Source organism: Empidonax traillii, unplaced genomic scaffold (genome assembly GCF_003031625.1).
Source record: "Empidonax traillii isolate 1590-97213 ecotype Southwest subspecies unplaced genomic scaffold, ASM303162v1 scaffold398:size1781980, whole genome shotgun sequence".
NCBI classification, from domain to species: Eukaryota; Metazoa; Chordata; class Aves; order Passeriformes; family Tyrannidae; genus Empidonax; species Empidonax traillii.
Genome location: NW_020955591.1, coordinates 1,355,348 through 1,378,456, shown reverse-complemented (window position 1 = coordinate 1,378,456; position 23,109 = coordinate 1,355,348). Strand labels below are relative to the sequence as shown.

Genomic DNA, 23,109 nt, shown 5'->3' with positions numbered 1-23,109 from the left:
TTTTCCTTCACTGCATGGACACTTTTATTCAGGTGGGATCTGCTTCTGGCTTAGATCCCACCAGGAGCTATGAGAGGGGCTGTGAGGGCTGGAGAGGTGGTGGTGTCCCCAAGGAAGTGGTGCCTGCTCCCAGCATGAGTCTGCACCATCAGGTCTCCGTCTCACTTGCGTCATACAGAGGGTTGAGGTAGAAGACCTGGAGGTCTTTGGGTGTCTCCTCTCCAGGGTCAGCACTTGGGGGCTCCTGCAACAACAAAGGAGGAAAAAACAACCCATGGGGAAGGGAAGCAAAACCCTTGGCAAAACCCACCCAGTGCTGAGTCCCTGCAGCAGCTGAGAGGCTGGTGAGCTGGGGGAAGATGGGAACATCCCACAAACCCCTCCTGGCCTGGGGAAAGGAGGACCCCTGCCAGGTGAACCCCAAGTGGCACTCGAGAGTGTCCTGGCTGGGGCCCCACACCAATCCTGCCCATGGCCCCCAGTATCCCAGTGTCTCTGGTAGTGGTGACTCACCACGTTGAACATGGGGTTGTCAAAGCCTTTGTCACTGGCTGGTGCAGGGGACACTGGGTCCTCCAGTCTGTCCCAGGTCTGGGGGACACGCAGGGCAGGCAACCTGGGGAGAGACCTGGGCGTTACCCATCCACATCCCTCCCAACCCAGCAGCTTCCCCAGCTGAAACCCTGCATCTTCAAGAGCTGGACGGGAAAATACAGGGACAAAGTGTCAGGCTGTCTTTGAAATGGGATGTTTCTACCCTTTGCAGGGAAAAGCTGCCATATCCAGCAGAAATTTTTAACCTTGGAGGTCTAGAACCTGCATTCTGGACGGAAGAGTTTGCAGAGGCAGACAACTCTAGCACAGGCTTCCCTCTGGAGCCATCACTCCCTCCCCGTGGCCTAAAATGAATTGCCACAGAGCTGACACCTGTTCCCACTGCAGTCTCATCAAGTGCTAATTATCATTGCTTTTATCACTTTATCATTTCATCATTTTAATCACCATCACTACTTGTGTTATTTTCTTCACTACTCTTATCCTAAGGGTCCCAGACACTGAGCATCCTCCCCTGCACCGGGCACCTGCTGCAGGTGGGCTCAGCAGCAGGTCCACACACATCACCTCAGGAGCTGTGCTACCTGCAGGGAAGCTCTGCCAGGCCCTTTTGGCGGAAACAAGCTGAATTCCCCGGTTACCTGGTGGTCAGGACAGCTCCACTGCATGGAAGCAGACTCCGCTTGCAGGCTCCCAGAGACTCATGACTAATTTACAGCATCCCTGCTGCTGTCAGATGCCTCCACGATACTTTTGACAACACTACCCAAAAGCGCCCTGCCCTGGAGCCACCCAGTGTCACACACCAGGAGTGGGTTGGCCGGGGACATTCCCTGGGCTCAGGTTCAGCTCTGTCTCCTGTAGCTACAAGAACTTCCCTCCTTCTGCTGACAGTGCTGGTTTCAAAGGCCTGTCCAGCGTCCAAAGAAGTGTCAGTGAAAGATAAATCATCAAGTAGCAATTATGGGTCTGGGAGTTTTATTTAGAAATTAAATGAAGGCGCGAGTTTACTGCTAGGAAATATCATGTCAGCACGTGCCAAGTGGCAGGGCAAGCTCCCTGGCCAGGGCCACTGCTGCATGGTGAGAAAATCCCAGTGGAGGAACCAAGAGCAAAGAAACAACCTGACTTGTGACTCTGTAACATGGCCAACCCCAGCACTGGGGAGTTCAGCCTCCCCTGGCAGACAGAGGTGCACTTTGCACATGCAAATTTCAGCAGTTCCTGTCCCCTGGTTATTATGTATAAGGTCAGCCCCACTTGCCCACAGGTGGGTAAGTGAGACAGGCCACATTGGCTCAGCAGGCAGACTATAAACCTTGCAAAACCCTCCACTTGAAGGTGAGTGCATGAAGGAGGATGAGCAGAGGTGGGCACCCCAGCAACTGCCATGGCCACTTCTGGGATGCCCTGATCACTGCCAGAGCCCATTTTCAAGCTATGAGGGAAAAAGGTGGCAAATAAAAGGTATTTCTGACTGGCTCCCAGTTGTGGTGCAGTCAGGTGCTGTGCACCCACCACCCCTTCTCCTGGGACCTGCATTCCATACTCCACGCTGTGTGAACAACTAATGCACCAGAAGCTGCATTTGCTTTTGGATGCCGTCACCCCCTTTCACGGTTATGAAGCTGTGGGACAAGTGTTTTGCATTATTTTGATGCATTTCTATTTAGCACCTGGCAGTTTCAGTCCTCCACACCCTAGCAGGGCTGCAAAATAATGGTGCCAAGAAACAGAAGATGTCACTAAGCACCACGACCAGCAGAGCTCCATCTGAGCTGCAAGCAGCCCTGCTGTCACCAGGGCACACCCTACCATGCCAAGAAGCAATTCTTCCCAGACACGGAGGAGGCTGAAGTACCTACCAGTCCAAGAGAGCAAAAGTGCCTTTCAGTCACCTCTTCTCCAGTAAACCACAAGGAACAAGGACAACGGTTTTAAACTGACAGAGGGCAGTTTAGATTAGATATTAGGAAGAAATTCTTTGCTGTGAAGGTGGTGAGGCACTGGAACAGGTTGCCCAGGGATATTGTGAATGCTTCATCCTTGGAGGTGTTCAACACCTCAAGGCTTTGAACAACTTGGTCTAGTGGAATGTATTCATGCCCATAGCAGGCGTGTGGGAACTAGATGATCTTTAAGGTCCCTTCCAACCCAAACCATGCTGTAGTTCTATGAATCAGTAATGTTGGGTGTAACAGATTGCCTGGCCATGCCCATCACCGTGGGAGCTCTGGGCAGCACTGTGTGCCCCTGTGTGCCAGACCAGCTGGAAGGACAGCCTGGGCTGACAGCTGCCTCAAGCAGAGGCAGCCTGACTATATGCTCCTGGCAGAATCCCCATCCCTACCTTAGTTTTCCCTTTCTGTAGAGAAAGAGGATCCCTCCAAGGAACATGAGACCGAAGAGCAGCCCCATGACCGTCCCCGCTGTGATCCTGCTCAGTGTGTGGCTCCCCCTTTGCCCGCTCAAAGTGCTGCCAGTGGCCACTTCCATTTTGCCACCTGAAATGCCAAGTGCTTTACCTGGGAAAGGGCAAGAAGAAATAGGAGTGAGGACTGTACAGGGCAACACATCCCCACACCCGCTCCCATCCAGGGCAGAAGGAGCCATCAGTTGTGTCTGGCACTGCTTTCCTGGCTGATCACCTTTCCCTGGGGTTGGGGATGGGATTATACAGGTGGATGGACTCAACAGGAACAAGCCCACACAACGACCACCAGGTCCCCTGGCTGTGACCTACATGCCCATCGGCATCTGTCAGCTTCCATGGCTGCCTCCACATGCAGTATTCTGGCTGAGAGGGACCTTGGGGTCCTGGCAGGCACCAAGCTGGCCACGGTCAGACATGGCAGGGCAGCATAGTGGTATCCCAGGCTGCATGAGGAGAGTGACAGCAGGCCAAGGGAGGCGACCCTTCCACTCTGCCCTGGCAAGACACAGCTGGAGCACTGAGCCAGGCTCTTCTCAGAGGTGTCCAGTGACACCAGGGCAAGAGGCAAAGGGCAGATATTTAAATACAGTAAATTTCACTTAAATATGAGAAATAACTGTTTTACTGCAAAGGTGGTAATTTACAAAGACAGGTTGCCTGGAGATGTGGAATGCATCCTGACCCACGGCTCTCCAGAGCTTCTTATTCCCTGCCAGCAGCCCACATGTCCAGTGGGATTTGAATGTCTCTAGGGATGCACCTGCAGGGGACCTGCTAAGGAGGACAGGGGGGTTACCATGCTGTGCCACGTCCTCCATGATGTCTGCTGCCAGCTGCTCCGCAGCGGTGCCGGTCTCTGCTCCCACCCTGTCATCAATCAGCACGATCTGGATGAGAGGAGTGGAGCTCCGGGATACGATGCCCAGGAAGGTCTGCGCTTTGTGCACCTTGGACACGGCCATCTGCACTCCGGCATACTTGGGCTTTTTGAAACACAAAGAGATGTACAGCCCGTGAGAGTGGAGGCAGGAATTAGTCACCTCTCCAGGCAGCCACTGTGGGTGCAGCTGCAAGGCCCACCTCAATCTTCATGTGAGCCCCATCCCAGAGCTGCCATCCTGTTGCTGCGGTGCCATTGCATTTCCCAAATGAGAGGCTCCTATGTCCCCTCTCTCCCAAGCTGTGACCAGCACCCAGCACGCTGAGAAACCAATTTCGTGTATCACACCCATTAAAAGCTGTATTAAGACGTGTGTGGCTGTAAGGAGGGCAGGCAGCCGGCTTTCAGCTGTGGATCAATAGAGCAATACTCTGGTATCGATCCTCCCAGTGCAACTCAGAGCACAACCCCTCCCCTGGCAGCCCCTGGCAAGGAGGAGGGATGTCATGTTGTGTCTGACAAGCAGCAGCAAGGAGTGATGCCTTGTAGAGCATCTGAGAGCTGACCAGTGCCAGTTACCCACCCAGTGCTACTTGCCACGGGATGCCCTGCTGCAGGTTTGCATGATCCCAGCTGCATGCACTGACCTCCCATGTTATCAAGACTGGACCTGTGTTTTCTAGGGCAGGGTTTCCAGCAAGCCCCTCTGCATCCTTCCACATCTGCGTTCTGCATGCTGGCAGCTGTTCCTGTCCTGCAGTGAGCAGGGCAGTGTGGCTGTGGTGGGGAGAAAAGGACCCATCCCCCACAGCTGGCATATCCCAGAGGTCAAATGTGGGCTGTGGGCCCTGCAGGGTGGTGGGGAGTGAGCCTGAACCCCTGGCATCACTGGGACGACATGCCACCCCCAAGACTGGGAGACTGCCACCACCATTGGAAGATGTGGCCAGTGAATTGTGGTTTCATTAGCCACTCCTGATCCAGCAGTTGATGTACCTGGCTCAGCAGCTCTTGGACCAGTCTGTCCTGGTACTTCTGCAGGTCAAAATCAGGAGTGAAATCCAGGTTGATGGTGGCCCCTGCAGCCCAAAAACAGACATCAAATTGTCACCAAGTCTGGGCAGGGAGCTGTGATGGCAGCACAGCTCTGGCTGCCACGAGAGACACTGAGACCCCCCAGCATCTCTGTGCAAATGGTCTGGTTGGGCTCAGAAAGAAACCTCTCCTTCCCTTGCTGGTATTTTTGTCAACTGACTTTGATGAAAATCTTTTGGCTTCCATTGTATTCTGAAGAGAAGATTTCCCTGGAAAGCTTTCTCCCGTGTATCCCTCTGGGAAGCTCTGCATGTACCTGGTTTTGGGGCCACAAGACTGTGATTCAGCAGCACTACCCTTTGGAGGGAAAGCTCAGAGGATGGAACATCTGTGCTCCCTGTACCACTGCACTGCAAGTCATGGAGAAAAATATTTTCCTTGGAAAAAAATGCAAGTAAACATCTGTTGAAATATGAAATTCTCGCAAAGGCTGTAAGGGGCTCTGCTTTTAGGAGAGTGTTGGAGCAACATATGGTGCCATTTTAATGAATTTGGTATGACATACCAAATATGAGATACCAAGTATCTCACAGGTACAACTGTGCATGAAAAATTCCCCTTAGCAACCTTTCACATGGATTAATGGAGGAGCGCCCATTGCAGAGAGAACACTGCCAATCTGCATGTTTTTACTTGAAATGAAATGAAACAGGCTGGCTGTTGGGAAGCTGACATTAGAGTGGAAAAGGCTGCATTTCCTCTGAGTGTTTTCTGCTGCATAAACTCAGCAGAGCCCTATTAGCTTGACGAGCTGTGACATCCTGGCAGGATAAACCAGAGGCAGGGACAAAGGCCTGCGCCTCAGAACAGGCTCCCAAAAGCCAGGATGCTGCTTCAGAGAGATCTGCTGGAAGGGTGGCACGATGAGACCTGCAGATGGGACCCTTGGGAGCAGCAATGCAGCCTGTGACCAGCAGCACCCCCTGCACCCAATTTTCCTCCAAGGAACCAGGGTAAGGGGGCTGGGGCAGCTGGCAGGGAAGAGGAATAGGGCCATGTCCCCCACTCACCACAGACCCCACAGCAGTGGCCAAGGGGCTGCAAAGGGCTCTGGCACACTGGCACTGGGCACTGCTTCCCCGATGCCCTGAGCAGGGCTGCGCAGATGCGGGGGCCATCCTAGAGGAGAGCAGGGCAGTGTCAGTCCCCACCCCACAAAAGGCACTGCTATCGCCCAAAATGGAGAAGGGAAGACTCACCGGGGCATTCCCGCAGGCACAGCCAGACCTGTCGGGACAGCCAGTCCCTGTCACCTGCAGAGTGCCATTGCCATGAAACTGCAGCGGGGCGGAGGGGCCCTGCAGGTACCCAGCCCAGGACTCTGGGGTGCTCAGCACCTGTGCAGGGAAGAGCAGCAAAGCAGGTGAGTATCCCAGGGCAGGTCCCAGTGCTATCCCCCTGTGCCCCTGGGACACCTGGTGTCGTATCTGATGGCCATCACTGGACAACCCCACTGCAGGCAGTGAAACCCTGCTAACACACCCGTTCCAGATTTTCCACTGGACCAACAGAAAAACTCTCTCTAAAACAAACAGAAAAAAAGGACGATGAGATGGCTGGACCTTTTTTTCCTTTTGGTTTTCATCTTTCTGCTGTCCCGAAAAATTCAAGTTACCAGCTTTTCACTACTGGGAGGGAGGGGCTGGATCTGAGCTGTTTTCCTTTCATCTGGGAAACAATTCCATGGGCTTGGCATTAGTGAAGGCTGAGCTGGACTGACCAGCCTCATCCTGCCAAGCCACTGGTAATTCCCTCACCCACTCTCTTCCACAGGAAGCATATCCATGCCCTAGCACAACAGGCAGACTTCTCAGGCCCTGGGGTGAAAATAGCCAACACAGAGCACAGAGTGGGTGGGATACAAAGGGATATAAGCTTAAAAGATCGGTTTTTAGGAAAAATGCTACAATCATAAAAAGCACCTTCTCCTTCCATCTCATCACTCAGCAGCAGCCTCTGCCCCGAGGGACAGCCGGCAGTGGTCCCTGGGGGTATGATGTGCTGTGGGGTATTCCCCAGGCATCAGCAGGACCAGCATCATTCTGAGCATCCAAGAGCATCCACCTCTGCATCCCTGGGGCTACATGTGCCTGAGGTGAGCTCTGCTGGGGCGCTGCCTTGTTCAGACTTGCCTGCGCCTGCCTGGCACTGAGTCTATTAGGCAAAAAGCAGCTACCTAACGCCTGGCCCCGAAATGGCAGATCCCAGCCAGCACAGCAGTAGAAATAATAAATAACTTATGAAATGCCTGACGCATCTCCCACTCCTGGAAGGAGCCTGTGTTTACTGCTGCAGCGCCTGTGATCTTCTGCTCCTCCGACCAGCGAGGGACGGCGTTCATCGTGAGCCTGATTCCCGGGCTGAGGCACAGCAAGCTGCCAGCGCTTCTATAATTATCCCTCCAATCAATTAAAGAGCAGTGCTGAAGTAAAGCTGGGAGATGATCACTGGGCCACGGGCTACGTTAAGGTCGGGGGCAGGAGGGAGGCGTCCCCAGAGGGTCCCTGAGCAGCACGGTTGCAGACACGTGCCTGGGAAGGGAGCAGCCCCTGGGAGCCAGAGAAGATGCCATTTGCTGGTGGTTTGACCCGCGCACATTGGCCCTGGTTTTTAATATGAACAGTAAGACAGCCTGTGCTCCCACACTGCAAGGAGGGAGGCGATAACAAACCAGTCAAGGAGAAAAGCCACTGAGGCCATCCACAGTAGCAGCAGCAGCCCGTGAAGCCACATCCCCATGGGAGTGCCCCATCTCCCCACGCAGTGCTGCTCCTCCATCCCTCCTGGTCCCTCCTCTCCTGACCTACTTTGGGGCTGTGGTGAGAAGGCGTCGGGCCAGTTTCTCATCACCCCACCTTACCTGGCCCATGACGGAGATGCTGCGGAGGTGAATCACTTGCTGCGATGAGTCGGTGTTTACGCGGAAGGAGGTTTCGGCCGGGAAGATAACATCATCGTAGCGGCACGGGACACGCTCCTCATCCACGGAAAACACGCACCCACTTGGCTTGAGCTCCCCGCTGGGAAACACATCCCGCCACAGCGTGGGGTCGAACCATGAGTGCTGCTCGGCGTCAGCAAACCTCACGGTTCCACCTGGCAAAGCAATGGGAAAGGTTAAGCACGACCCAAAGCCAAAGCCCACACAGATGCACCTGGGCTGGTAAAACCAGGCACTGTCTGGCCCGAAGCAGAGGATCTCACCCTATGGGCAGGGAGCCAAGGGCTGGCCCTGGCACGACCCTCATGGGCAGCCTGTACAGGCACTTGCTGGAGCTTGGCAAAGCTTCCCAGCACTCAGGGCTGGGGTCTCAGCCCAAAACCCCCATCTGGCTGCAGGTCTCCAGCCCCAGATACCACAGGACATTCTTCCCCCCCTTCTTTAAAGCTCACCCTTCTGGTTAAGGAGGAAAACAGCTGCCCGAATACTGAGTAACAGCTAAAACCTGATAAAAATGGGTATGATAATTCGTGTCCTAATTTCCCAGCAGCCTGGTAGGCCTAGAGAAACATGACAAGCCCTGTTCCCTGCAGCAGGCAACCCTAAAGCAAATGCCCCATTTAACCATTAATTAGTTGATCATTAACCATTTCCCTGCTGGTTAGTCTCATCATGCAGTGCCCCGCTTCCTTCTCACCCTTTCCAGCAGCTGAACCTTTGCCAATTCAGCCGGCATGCAGGGGCTTAGTGACTGAATTATTTGCATTCATTTTGAAATCAAGCTTAAAAAAAGTCCATTTGTGAAAGCTGCCCCAGAAACGCCTGCTGATTTCAGGGGAGCAGCACATGGTCAGCAGGAAAAGCTCAGTTAGTGCAAGGCATAGCTGCCAGAGCATCCCTGCTGGGGGACAAACAGAAAAATGAGAGGGATGAAGGATTTCAGAGTGGCTCCAGTCTTATGCTACAGTCCTTCCTCTGGGAAGACCCACTTGGGCTTTTTCCTCTCTTTTTTCTCATTTTTTTTGCCAGTAAGAGTGCAGGCATAGTGTCTCTGCTTGTACTCTACCTTTCCTGCAGGGGAACTAAAAAGTTAGTTGCCACTGAAAGCATGAGGTAGCTCTTAAATACCCAAAATACATCTCTCCATAAAACAGCTTTCAGACTAATAATGGGCACCAGTGGCACAAATGTGCTGTCTTAGCCATGGGCTGGATGCTGAGGTGAGAGAAGGATGTGCTTGCACCAAAGGGCCTGAGTGTGTGGGGCCAAAGGCCAGCTCGCTGCGATGGCTGTGGCTTGGCTCACCAGTGTGTAACTCCTAAGCAGTTTTCTTTGGAAACACTGTGGCGAAGAAAATAAGGGCTTTGATGTGGCTACATGCCTAATAGGCAAGCTAAAATACAAACAATATTTGCCTCTCTGCTACAACTTCAAAGGCTTCCCTACTATAATTACTTTTTTAGAAGACAGGTGATCTAGCAGGAAAAAAGATCTGATGTGAGGGAGGTCATCAAAGAAAAGGTAAAAGTATTGAAGAGGAGTGATTCACTTTGCTCTGAGGTGGGACAGCAAAGACCTTTGTAGAAGTGTTGGGGCTGAATTTGCATGATTAATCAAGGGCTGATGGAGTGCCTGGTCTGGGCACAAAATACCTGAGTCACATCCTGGATCCCAGCTGCCATCGAAAGCTGTGAATCCTGCACCAGCTGCCAGCACGAATTCTCCGTTCAGGGGCAGGTACTGGATGGAGGGATTCAGAGCGTTACTGTCAGACACTGCCAGACACCCAGGCTTGTAATCAAATAACAGTGATAATTATTAGGCTGCCTATTACACCCGCAGTCTCTGAGGCACTTTACAGTCATCAGGAGCCACCCTGGCCCTGCCCCATGTAAATGGGAAGGTATCAGTTCCCGGTTTTACAGATGGGGACGCTGTGATGGGGAGAGGCAGTTTGATGTTATCTTCCACAACATAGAAAAGCATGAAGCATTCAGTGAAGAAAGAACAAAGAAAAAGCAAACTAAAGTCTTTTAACAGCTTCTTCCTCCCCTTGCACACATTCCCAGCAGCTCAGGAATTGGATTTATACATAGGTACGCCATGAAAAACTCAGCCTTTTACTCTGCAAGTGCCAGAGGTCCCCTCATTTAACGGGTTCTCACCTCCAGGGGCTGTGTTTGACCCACAAAACATAACTCAGGGGCCCAAGCTGTGCTTGGTGCCATGTCAGCTAATGACCTGGCACTCAGCACAAGCTAAAGAAAGCACACACCAGCATTTGGAGGAGCTTGCCTTAGCTATACCCTCTTCTTGTTGGGTGGGACATCACCAGTAAGTACTCAGGATCATGATACTGGCCTGGCCACAGACAAACCTCAACAAGCACACCTCTGCCATGAAAGCCTTTTTGGCAAGTAGCTGTGGCCACCTGGGTCACCAGCCAGCACTGCCAACTCCAGGACAGGCCCTGGCAAATGATCAAGTGACTCATTCACAGCACACAGGTTATTCAGCCCACCCCATTTTATTTTACATACAGAAATTACCAGAGAGAAAGTCATGCTTCCTTTCCCCCAATATTTTTGAGTGAGTGATGTTCAAGGCTCTCTTCTCAAACTCAGTCTATCCAGGGTTTAAGCATCACTCCCCAGACAGCAGCTGGAAGCCCTCCAGGACTGCATTATGCCGAAGTACTGGGTCCTGTGCTCAGGCAGAAACACGTTAAATGGGATTTTAAGGTTTCATCTACTTAATTGGTCTTTAAATATGTATGTAGGTTAGAGAATGCAAGACTTATGACTGACTGCTGTGGGTGGCTGTTTTAGCTAGCTCTCTGTCCTTGGGGCAGTCCCACTCAGGGACCACTCCACGGAAGGAGTAGGGGAGGTAGGCATGGCAAAAACCTCCTCACCCCCAAACTGCAGGCAGGTCTTTAGATGTTTAGTTCCTTGGTGGTGTGGTGTTTTGAAGGCCATAGCCCAGCTCCCCCTCTTGGCTCAGGAACCACAAGAAGCTAGGATGGAGAGCAGAGGGTGGCTGCCACCAAGAGCCCTGAAGTGCTCCTCTGCACTGTCTGCTTCAAACCCAGCAACAGGACGTTGGGCTGGACAAGAGGGGATGGCACTGTGAATACCTGAGGTCTGGGCAACATCTGCCCCAGGGGTGCGGGGTATCCCCATGGGCCAGGAAGAAGCCTTTGTCTATGGACACTGCTCCATCAGACCACAGCACATGTTCTGCCATCATGTTCTCTGAATTTCTGTTACTCTTGAGTAAAGCAAATTTTTCCAAAACTAAAGCACTGAAACAGGCTGAAAGGTCTGCCAGGATATGAATGGCAACATGCCCTCTAGCTGCAGATACAAAAGCCATGTCTAGTGAAGTTCTGAGGCTCAGGACTTGGCATGCTTTGAGCTGAGTGAAGGCAATGCTACCAGTTTCTGTCACAAGATGCTGTACTTCAAGTGGCTTGTTTTCTTGTGAGCCCACACTGGGTGTGGGAGACTCTGGAGCAGTCAGATGACATGTACACCCAGGGCAGTACCAGCAGCCCTGCCAGCCAAGTCCCTCCTCCCAGACTCCCTGGGCCATTTCAGACTGGAGCCCTCACCACTGCCTTTTGCCCAGTTTGCAGCCTGGTACCCTGCTGTGCATGACGGGGCCGAGCATGAGGGGTGGCCAGCTGGCTGCTGGGGTCCATCTGAGCTGCTCAGAGTGAGGTTTTGGATGGGGTGCAGTGGATCCTTTCACCAGTGCAGGGTACGAGCTCTTCACAGCAGTCAGATCTGGGCACTCAGTTCCAAAGCTGCAGGAATCTTTGGGTGGAAGCAGCAAAATCAGGAAGCAGCTGCTGGTGAAGAAGATGGTTACACAGCAGGACCATGACTGGCCTCCTCTTGCTTTCCCAAGCTGCAGAAGTTGGTGTCTGTGAGTGTTGTGGCTGGATCAAAACTGCTGGCTTGGAAAGTCCCTACTCTCACTCCTGCCTGCCTGCCAGCTCTCTTCCCTGCAGTTACCAAACACTTTGACTATGGCTGTTCAGTCAGACTTACCAAATGCCCTGTGGTGGTCAGATGGACCACAACGAGCTTTTGGCTTCAGGGGGTTGTTCATTCAGATCTTCCCAAACTGAACAGGGGTGAGAGAAACACATCAAGGATTCACATGGCAGGGCTGAGTTCAGTGTGGCAAGAAAGGAGATGAGGTGGACTTGCTCAGTTAGGGGTGCACACGTGTGCACACACATATGCACAACACTGATCCCATGATCAACTGAGGTGTTCCCCCCCTGCATGTGCTTGAAAGGGCAAGTGGGTCTGGCTGGGGTGATGGCAAACACGGGGCAGCAGCACATGGCAACAGTCCTGCCCACGGGGAGAAAACGCCTCGCGCCAAAGCTGCCCCACACCTGCTGTGCCTGTGCTCTGGAGACATTGGCCTCCAGGCTCTCAGGAGTAGATGCAGCTTCTCCAGTTAACCCTGGAGATCACCCTCCACCACTGAGGACAAAACCCCAGGCTGGCTGGACTTCCCAAGCCCCAAAGAAGCCGTCCACTTGAGTATGAGTGTGGCAGGGAAATAACAGTGAGCACACACAGTGTCCCTCTGCACTCAGGGAGCGCCCAAACACTGTAAGCACCGACCCTGGAATTAAGATGCAACACAACACAATGCAAGACAGGATGGAGTCACCACAAAGGTAAAGTGCAGGAAGAGCCCCATACTGGTTCGTCACAGGAATTTCTGGGGCTTGTCCCCACAGCTTTGGCTCCGTGCCCAGTGAGGCAGCTGTGCTGCTCCTCCACCACTGGCTCTCCCTGAGATTCACACCACCGGGCAGCATTTCAGAAGTGGCTCCATCGTCCAATGCTCCTTTGTAAATAATTTGCCTTTTCTCTTTTCCTAACATAAGTTAAGCATCTTGGCTCACTGCAGAGGACAAATGGAGACTCTGGTTGGGCAGCAGCTTTCTACCTTTGGGAGTTTAGTATAGAAATTGCATATAGCTTGGGCCACTTTCCAAGTACATTTTGAACTGAGCAATGACAGGTACCAATGGACCGAGGCCAAAAAGCTGGAAGTTTCATCTGCTTTCTCTTCCTCCTGCCAACCTGTACTCCAGGGCCATTAATAGAGCGAGTGCTTAGAGTCCCATTAGTCATTTCCCATCCCTGATACTGGTAAATCACTTATCTCCCTGGTCATCGTTATCAAGTGTAATGACAACTGAAACACAGACATCATTTTTCTTATCAAATTCAGCGAAAAAAAAAAGGAAAAAAAAAGGAAAGACCCTATGTGGCTCTTGGCCCAGCCCCAGGATTGCACCACTGAGAAGGAATTCGCTGCCCCAGTGCATAAGGGAAAATGAAACTAACCTCCAAAATGTGAAAGAAAAAGATAGCAAAGGCCTGAGACGTGGCTTTTCAAGTAGGTGGCCTTGAAGCAGCCTCCAGCACATCCTGGTTCCATTCAAGTCACAAAGTATTGGGCTGAGGTGAGTGGCATGTCACAGTCATCAGCACAGGAAAAATGCAGCACTTGTTTTGAACCTGGGTGAGTGACATTCATGACTGCAGCCAGTTCTTCCCCCAGCCTTGCCCTGATTTGCAGCATCAATGTATTTTAATTCCTTGTGAGTGGGTTATTGCTCCAACGCGGAGCACCATAGCCCACCAAAGGCAATAATGCACCATGTCAATTATTCCCATATCATCTTTCCTAGTCCTGCTCTGCTGAGGCAGTGGCAGCCCATGGATGGCAGCAGGCAGCTGAGGCAGCAGACAGGCCCTGCCATGCTGCCCACAGGTGGGAATAGCAGGGATTTTCCCAATTCCCACTGGGGCTGGGGGTCTCAGCACAGCTGGTGGTGGTGCCTAGGTAGTATCCCAGCTGCTGGATGACGGCCCTGGAAAGGCACAGGGCCAGAATAACCCACAGGTGAATCCCTTTGACATTTCTGGAGCATTGCCAGGGGCTTGCTGGCAACAGCATTTCCTGGGTTTATTACTGAGGGTTCGTTTGTTTGCCTTCTTGCCCACATGAAGCTTTTCCACCTGCATCCTCAGGATGCTGTTCTTCCTCCCAGCCACACATGCCACCCCATGTCCCCAGAGCCAGCCTGGCCCTGCCATGGTCCCCAGTCCCACACCAGGTAACCCCCTGCAAGAAGGGTCAGCAGGACAGGATGATCTCTGGCCACCCCAAGACCCTGCTGCTGGACTAGCATCTCACTGCCCGAAGATCTCCCTGCCCAGGCACATGGTCCCATGAGAAATGAGGCTTTAGCATCCCAAGGAAGCCAGGCAAGAAATGCAGTCTGTATCCCCATGAAGCCCCTGCTCAATCAGGGGAGTGCAGCCCAGCCCAGTGCACAGGAGCTGGTGTTCCTCTCTGTGACACCCATCAGCGGGGATGGGCGATGCCCACCAGACCTCCTCTGACCCCAGCAAGGCTCGAGGTGTGGGCAGGGGAGCCATGCCCAGCAGTGAAGGGAGGGCAGACAGTCCATGGAGCAGCCGCCCAGCCAGACCCTGCTCCAGCATCCGCTACAGCCCGGGATGCCGGCAAGCTGCTCCACTCATCATAGACTTTAATAACTTCGCCTGCTGGAAACCAGCCTAGAAGGAGCAAATAAACTCGTGGAGATGATTGTAAAAGAGTGTTTTACCACACTCCTTTCCTAGGGCACACCTTCAGCGTGAATGCTGATGGAGGAAAGACTGCAGGATTCAGGCTTGGAATTATGGGCTGGCGCATACGCACACACACGTGCGCTGCCCTGAAATATTTTACCTTCATCTCAGGAGAAGGAAAAATAATGCCTTTCCTGGGTGTCTCATTACCCCGCTGTCTGGGAAGCGGTGGGGGAGGGAGCGCCGGTGCCTGGGACGAGCACAAACTGTGGCAATTCATTAGAGCCAGTGCCCCTGGAGAGCAATTGGCATTTCAAGATCAATCTCTGCCAGGAACCGAGCAGGAGCATCCTGCAGCAAAGCCGAGTACATTCTGCTCTCACAATTAGGCAGCTAAAAATATAAGGCTGGGGGAGGAGTCCCTGGTCAGACCCCAGTGCCCCGCACATCCCCACCCTCACCCAGGCTTGCAGCCCCTTGCCAGGTGGGCAAGGAGGGGGAATGTGCAGCTGCCACCCCACAACAGAGCTCAGGGATGGGGCAGAGCTGGAAAGGTGATGTTGGCACTGCTGAATAACCCCAGCAAGTGCCCTGACCCTGGCACCATATGGACTGAGCAAGGCTGCTCTGCCACGTGACTAAACTCGACTCCTGCCACCCCAAAAATAGAAGCAGCATCATCCACCCCTGGCCTGCACTTCAGTGCTGGCTGGCTTGGGCACAAACTGCACCAGGGCTGGTGTTACTGGGGCAAACACCAGGCTCACAGCTGCAGCCATGCCCTGGCCTGGCTCCATTTGGCAGCACAGTCATAGCCAGAGGGTCCAAACCCCTCACAGGAGCCCTTCCCCCCTGTTAGGGAGACAAGCAAAGCCAAAGCCTACCTAGCCCTGGAGCACCCATATCAGGCACCACCACCTCCACGACCATTGTTTTTGAACATTTACTCCCAGGCACCTCTAAAAACTGGCTAAATGCTGATCTGCATCTTTAGGCAGCTAACTACCATAGAAAATCCAGCCTAATCACAACGGTTGTGCTCCAAAGCCACTTACGCTTAAGCTGGATTTGGATTTAGTGTGTGGCTGAATTAGGGACCCACTTGAAACTTCAAATAACCACTGAACTGGGCAATCAATGGGTCTGAGCAGGGAAGTGGGCTCCGTGCCCCAACAGCCTGGCCTCCTCTCAAGAAAGCATCTCCCAGCACTCAGCTGCTGCCCACAGGGGATGGATGGGGAGGAGAGCTGGAGGGCTCACTGTACAGAGGTGAGCTTTCACATAAATGTCTAGGAGGGGAGTGATGGTGGCGCATGAGGACCCCCCAGCACTCTAGATCTCACTCTGCTCAGCTGGGGAGTTGAGATGGGAGATCTCGTGCTGCCCCTCCACTGGCAGGGCACCAGCACCGAGCACCCTCCTCTACATTTGCCACAGCAGGCACTGTCCTCATGAAAGTCAATGAGAGCCCAATCCCTCTTCAGCCGTGAATTTCCTCCTGCGCTACTATAGCAAACAACACTCTCCCTTTTTTTTTTTTTTTGGCCAAAGGCTGTATAGCATCTCCATGGTGACTCTAAAGCTTAATGTATTATTGCTGATTTAAGTGATTAATGCTCCAGCGCGCGTGGCCGGCAGCCGAACAGGTGCAGCCCAGCCTCCCTGCAAAAAGCCTCATGACCAATTCATTTTCTAACCAGCTGGTTGCCAAATTTCATGCCATCCGCATGAGTGGCAGCCCTGCTCAGGTGCTGGGTTTCATCCCTTTTTCATCCTTGGCAGTCCCTGTATCACCTGGTGACAGCAGAGCACAGCAGTGCACGGGAGGGAAGTGCCTGAGCTGAAATTAAAAAGAAATATTAACCACTGCACTAAGAAACATGCAGGGCCAGTTCATAGGGAATCGCTGGGGTGGTGATGCTCAGAAGGAAGGTGTGAGCCACAGTACACGTTATAGCTGGGGACAAGCTTGGCTGCTCACCAATTTAGTACAGGAGGAGAACGGTATCCACACAGCCCGTGCCATGTTTTACTCCCTCATGGATCCCCCAGCGGTCCTCTCCACCTGCACAGCAGTGGGATTATAAAATTCATTGGAACCCTGGAGCCTGTGCAGCTGCCCGCCAGCAGCAGGGGCCCAGAGAAATCCCAGAGCAGCAGAGGGTCCCCAGGGGCTCCTACAAGCTTTGTGGATCCTTTGACTGGGATGAGTTGGGAGTCACTCCAAGCCTGACTCATCACTCAGTCGTGAGGGGAACCATCCACCTGAGCAGCCAGCGGACAGTCAGCACAGCCATGGGTGTCATTTTGTGTTGTTCCTCTCCTTGGGAAGCTGTGGGGCTGCTCAGCTCTGCTCTCCAGCTTGGTTGTGGAAGGTTCAGCCATAATGACTAACGCTGCTCTGCAATTATGCACTTTGCAGGGCTCTGATGAAAGTACTTTAGAATATTATACATTCATCTGTAAGTAAAATAAAATCTACTGGAGTGGTATTTTGCTCTTTTCGTCTCTGGGTAAATTCCACATCATTTATTACATTATATTTGTACGTATTTCCCCAGTATATCCTTTCCTTCAAAAATTCATATTTAAAATGCCATATAAATAAAGTATCTCCTCCAAATATTTGTTGAGGCATTAAACGTGGCACATGGCGTTATTAAAGCATCAAAACTATTAGTGGCGTAGACAGCCTGAACAAATTACACCACATAAATTTCAAGGGCTTCTTCGGATTTAATGGCCGATAAAAAAAGCAAAGCTGCCCTAAAACCGAGAGAGAAAACTCGTCCACAAGCTCATGCTGTCCAGGGAAGGAGGTTTCACAAACAGGATCCAGCCCATCTTTTGCTGTCCCAGCACTGAGGGAGGACTCACTGGTGACACATCCCCCACTGATGTACTGGGGCAGTGAGTTTGCTTTTTCCTTTAATTCCTCTCTGTTAAATTTTACCTTTTGAACTATGGAGACTGAGACTCGGTGCTTTCATGTTTACCCGTCAGCCTGCTCTGGGCAGGGCTCCTCTTCTAGGGGGAAACTAGGTTGCTAAAAACCCCTCTGAGGTGAGACTCCCCCCTGTCTTATCTCGCTCAACACATATTTCAGCAGGCTGTCGCACCCGTCCTGCCACAGCCAGGCTAATAATGCTGCAGAAAAATATAAGACCCAATGGCACTTGAAAGAAAATTTCTCAAGCAATATTTTGGGATTTCCCAGAACAGTTTGTTTTCATTTCAAGATATTTTGGTGTCAGCTCCACTTAGTCTCTGCCTGGGGCTAGTGCCTGCTCTGTGTCGGCAATGCAGTGGGCTGGTGCTCCTCAGCCAACTAATGCCAAGGTCTCCATCCCATAGAGGGGGTTTTACCCCTCTTTGGGGAAGAAAAATTAATTTCTCAAATAAAATGGAGAGTTAGGCTGCTCTCCCCCACCTCCCCTAATTAAAAAACCAAACAACAACACAAAAAAAAGCACAGAAACAGGCTTTGGTTCCATGGTTCAGAGAAACCCAGGCTGCTGTGGGACTGCCCCAGCTGAGGCATCTTTGTCTGGCGGGACCACAGAGAAAAATGTCAAAGTCCACAGAATGACTTTAAACTGGAAGAGGGCAGGTTTAGATTCAATATTAGAAACTCTTTACTGTGAGGGTGATGAGGCACTGGAACAGGTTGCCCAGAGAAGTTGTGGATGCTCCATCCATGGAAGTTTTTCTTTTTTTTCTGGAAGTTTTCTCTGAACTCTGTGAGGTTTGGCGCTGTGACCACTTCCCTGGGGAGCCTGTTCTAGTGCCCAACCACCCTCTGGGTGAAGCACCTTTTACTAATATCTAACCTAAACCTCCCCTGACACAAATTCAGGCCATTCCCTCGGGCCCTGTCACAGAGAAGAGATCAGTGTCTGCCCCTCCTCTTCCTCTCACGAGGAAGTAGATGAGGCTTTGAGCAACCAGGTCCAGTGGAAGTTGTTCCTGCCCGTGGCAGTGGGGTTGGAAATGGATGATCCTGAAGGTCCCTTCCAACCCAAATAATTCTGTGATTCTATGGAGAGGAGGAGAGGGGAATGTGCCACCAGCTGGCAGAGCTCCAGCACTGGCCCTGCCCTCGCCCACCCTCTGGTACCCCTGCACGCTGCCTTACCATGTCCGTCAGCGCGTAGGGAGACCCGACGAAGACCGAGACGACCTGTAAGAAAAGCAAAAATAAAAGGGTGCTTTGCCCTGTCAGGTAAAGTGCTTTTCCAATGCCCAGTGATGTTTTGCAAAAAATAAAACAAATCAAAAATGCCCAATACCTTGTCCTTCTCAAAGTGAACTGTGTCTCTGGCGCAGGGGACTCTGCCTTTATCCCAGTTGGAGGCGGTTTCGAAATTGGTGTTGGGGATCCACTGCTTGTACACGGCGGCAGCAGCAGCTGGGAGGAGCAGAGAAATCAGTGTAATCCAGTCCACGGGAGTCACTGGGAGCCCTCTCTGAGATGTGCTTTAGGATGGCTTGGCCTGTTTGGGCCAGATTTGGGGACTTTCCACCCAACATCAGTTTCTGCGCTTTCTCAGCTGAGCAGTCACAGCCCTTCTCTTCATAGGGGATTTTTTTTTGGCTGGGTGATGGTTTTTACCCACCCAGATAGGAAGAGGGACAAATACTTAGCAGGCAGAGGGAAGGCAGTAAAGTGCCCTGCAGGCAAAGGGCAAGAATAACATACACCTGGTAGTGAAGCAATACTTACAGTGGGTTTTGTTGTCACTCAGACTAATTAAGTAGAGATTCCTCAGCCTGTCTTTTCCAGTAGGTCCCAAGTGGGCACACAGGACTGGCAGGACCACGAGGACGGGGCAAGAGGAGAAATGACATTTGCTACGGGACATGTAGCAAAAAACCAGATGTTTGGGGTTGGGGGGTTGGATTCAGTGGTGTCTTGCAGCCTGAGGCATTGACAGGTTGGAAAACAGGGTCATTTCCCATGGCATTTGCTGGGATGGTGGCCCTGCCCATGGGTACCAGGGATGAACCTGCTGGCCAAGGACAGGACACAGCAGAGGGAGTTTTCACTATGACCTACCCTGTTCGGCACAAGCACGGCAGAGCAGCCTCACAACCTGACTTTGCCCAGGCTTGGCTGGAGAATGCACGTTCAGCTGGAGATAAATCTCCAGCAGGCTGAATTAAATGGCTTCAGGCAAGCGAGTTATGAGACTGAGGGAAAAAATAACCAACCAAACCAAAACAAAAAAAATCCTTTACCTTTATTATAGATCATATTTTCTGTAGGAGAGAGACCCACTAAACTACAAAATATGTAAAAAGCCAGTGGTGGAGAGGGGTTACAGGGACCCCCCAGCCCGGCCTGGGGAGGGAGGGGGGTTCTGGATGACTCTAGCTGATGGAGGGAGGTGCACTGCAGAAAACCTGGGCCTGGCTACTCTAAATATGTCCCTTCCAAGTCAGAATATTCTGTGACTCAAGGTTAAGAAATGATGGGGAAGGATGTGGCTGCAGAGGCTTTATCAGCACACAACGATCGCCTTGGGGTGTAATTTGCACTAATTCTGCCAGGGGCTCTACTGAGGCCATTTGCTGTAGACAGCCATCTCCAGATGAACAAGAAACAATGTATTTTTAACCGGAATGAAAGTCCTAATGTAGGAAAAGGGGCTGGAGCCCAGGTGCAAGGCTCACAGCGGTCTGTGGCCACTGCTTCAGCTGCCTGAAGGATCCCTCAGGCAGACCAAACACATCCCTGCCGTATCCTCTTTAAAACCCACCGAGAGGGGAAAAGATGCAAACAGCAGTAAGAACAGGAGCCAAGCAGCTGCTTGCAGTGTTGTGGGCACAAACACCTTGCTGGCTCAGAGACAAAAAAAAAAAAAAAAAAAAAAAAAAAAAAAAAAAAAAAAAAAAAAAAAAAAAAAAAAAAAAAAAAAAAAAAAAAGAGAAAGCACCTACATGGCAAGGGCAAGTTGTTGTTCCCTGCTGGGACTGACTCACAAGCCTCCTGCTCTGGGAAGCGAGGGAATGGAGCGGTTAAGGCTCCAGCCAAAAGGCTCAGCCAGCCCCATCGCACACATGCCTCACGTCCCGCATCTGCAGGTCGCTGTGTGAGAGAGCTCACACCGCGGAGATGGCCCTGCATCCCACCCGGCTGCCGCGGCATCTCCTTCGGCCGAAGGTTAATCTCCTGGTGCAAAGCCTTTTGCCCCATGCAGCAGCCTTGATGCATTCCTGCACCCTCCCCAGCCCTGGAAATATCAGTCTGCTATTTAATCAGCCCTGTCTCCCGGGAAGCGCAGTCCTCGAACATCAAAGAGACATACATATTCAACAGGGAGCGTGTCCTGCGGCGCAGCGCTGCTGACTTCAAATGAGAGGAACAGCAGGCACCATACGGATATCCCAGCCTCATTCCTCTGCCTCGTTCATTCAACTCCGTCCGGATGGAAATGCCTTTTCACGTTTCCCTTACAGATAACGCTTTTAAGTGATAGAGGCCGCAACTCTCGTCACTTAAAACACGATTGCAAAAAACAAAACACGGCTGCCAAGAGCCCACCCGAAACGGGGAAGTCACCCAGCGGTCACCCCTGCTGACCGCGGTGGCCGAGCCCTGGGCGCACTCACCAAGGAGCTGCAGGACACCGAGGAGGAAGAACAGGCGCCTCATTTTGCCATCCCTCGCCTCGGCGGACCCTGCCCAGATGGACCTTGCACCCTTCCCGAGGGCACGTGATGGGCTCAGCCCGCAGGAGGCTGCAGGGAGAAGGGAGTTAAACAGTATGGGAGGCAGGCACCTTGCTCTGTCCCAGAAGCTGGTTTGCACTCAGCTCCTTTCCCAGTTTCCCCGTTTCCTTAGCATCCGTGGGGAGCCTAGGAGAGACTGAGGGAGGAGCTGGGGAGGCAATGGTGGGGATCCTCTCAGCTTGGCTCAGCAGACCTCGCCATTCACACTCCCCGCACCCTTCCAGGTCCAGCTAAAGGGTGGCGAGGCCGAACACCCTGCGTGCCCATCCCACGCCTCTCTCCCCTGCTGAACAACGGCTACCTTGTAATTATTAATAATGGTCTCTATGTATTTTCAATTAGCTGTCTTGGAAGGGAGCAGCTCCCAGCCACGACATGTAATTGTGCTTTGGCCACCAGCTGATTTTCTCATTACCCAGCGCAGGAGGCAGTGCCAGCACAGCCCCACTTTGCTCCTGAGGAGGCTGCCGGGGTGAATGGGGCTGCTGACTATGGCAGCGGTGAGTGTTGATGCAGGAGGAAGAGCAAGGACTTCACCATCCCTGTCCTCCGCCCCAGCACGGAGCACTGCTGCATGCCAGGCCCACATCCTTACCAAGGATGTGTTAGGAGCTGGAAGGGATGGGGGGAGAGCAATGACATCCTGGGAAGGGGACAGCATAAGGTTGATGACAGAGGCCCATGCCCAGGGAAGAGCTGGAGGCCTCAGCAGCCCTTCAGCTGACACTGGTACCAGCAGGGGGAGGGCAGAAGATTTGGGTCTGGAAGGGTTTACTGGAGGCTGAGGAGGAGACTGGAGAAGTGTTTGGAAGGGACATCAGTGGAGGTGTCACGGACCACAGGAAGCTCTCACCTGACACCAGCAAGGATTTAGGAGTGCAGGAGGGGGAAGCAAACCATCCCCCTCCAACCCTTCATGCTCCCCATGCTTCCTAGCTTCCAACTCAGCAGGCTGGAGGAGAATGGAGACCAGGAAGCCATCACTCCTGGATAATCTCCCATCTCCTGAAACCTTAACCCACTTGATTCCCAGCTCTGCTGCAAGCACAGGAGTGAGAAGAGCCATGGGTCTCCTGTCCCCAGGAGGACCCAGTGCAGTCCCAGATGATGCACCGTGCCCTGTGAAGGAACATGAGGTGCCCCTGTCCGGAGCTCTGTCCCCACTGGAGTCACAAGTGTGGACTACAAACTGCCAAAGAGAAAAAGCTCCTGAGCAGCAGCTCTAAGCCTGGGCATCAGCCAAAACACAGTCAGCACTTTCTGTTTAGGGAGCTCAATACTGAGAGATGTCCTCGAGGTGAAAGGCTCCTGCACTCTAATTACCACTCACAAATCTCTCACAGGGGACTCTTGGGGTGAATGCTGGCTGCAGTGAGATGCCCTGTATTTTAATAGAGAAGGGAAAAAATATAAATCATGGCTACTCAGCAGCAACAGCTTGAAGAAAGGACTGGAGTGTGCAGAGGGCCAGGTGCATGCTTGTCCATGGCCTCAGCATCCTTCAGCATGGCCGGGTTGGGCAAAAGGTGAGAAATCTCTCATGGGACCCTGTGCAGAGAGCAGTGCCACAGCCCCTGAAACCCAGTGTTTTGGGAGGTGCTCCACACCCTCAGTTTTACTTTTTGTACCCTGCAGCTGCTGCTTCTCCACGCTGCTTGTTCAGCAGCTCAGGTCCCAGCAAAGCTGATACTTGATTTTCAATGAGCCAGGATTCATCTGACAAGGAGGCAGAGGTCTAAAATCCCCAATTTACCGTTAATTCATCCAAGGGCTTGTGAAATCCTGCTCGAGGATGGACAGTCCCTGCTCCCCCTGCTCCAGCATTAGGATAGGA

General features: G+C 52.4%; 1 protein-coding gene across 2 annotated transcripts; it reads right to left on the bottom strand.

Moving 5' to 3' along the window:
* Positions 1-21,273, bottom strand: AMN (amnion associated transmembrane protein). 2 transcript variants are annotated; one of them, XM_027893620.1, is made up of 12 exons: positions 21,156-21,273; positions 18,833-18,951; positions 18,679-18,723; positions 9,558-9,645; positions 7,825-8,060; positions 6,164-6,301; positions 5,975-6,083; positions 4,866-4,948; positions 3,786-3,972; positions 2,906-3,080; positions 514-616; positions 1-244 (listed from the first exon to the last, which is right to left on the bottom strand). In XM_027893620.1, the coding sequence occupies exons 1-12, from the start codon at positions 21,196-21,198 to the stop codon at positions 149-151; spliced, it is 1,422 nt and encodes a 473-aa protein (XP_027749421.1). In that variant the 5' UTR covers positions 21,199-21,273; the 3' UTR covers positions 1-148. The 2 variants fall into 2 exon arrangements, with proteins under 2 accessions (XP_027749421.1, XP_027749422.1); XM_027893621.1 differs by lacking the exon at positions 18,679-18,723.
* Between the last annotated feature and the right edge of the window lie 1,836 nt (positions 21,274-23,109).

Coding starts and splice junctions, on each gene's coding strand:
- AMN (XM_027893620.1), bottom strand. CDS start 21,198: ATGAGGCGCCTGTTCTTCCTCCTCGGTGTCCTGCAGCTCCTTG. Junction 18,724..18,832: donor TTCACTTTGAGAAGGACAAG/GTATTGGGCATT, acceptor CTTTTCTTACAG/GTCGTCTCGGTCTTCGTCGG. Junction 3,973..4,865: donor TCCAAGAGCTGCTGAGCCAG/GTACATCAACTG, acceptor TGTTTCAAAAAG/CCCAAGTATGCCGGAGTGCA.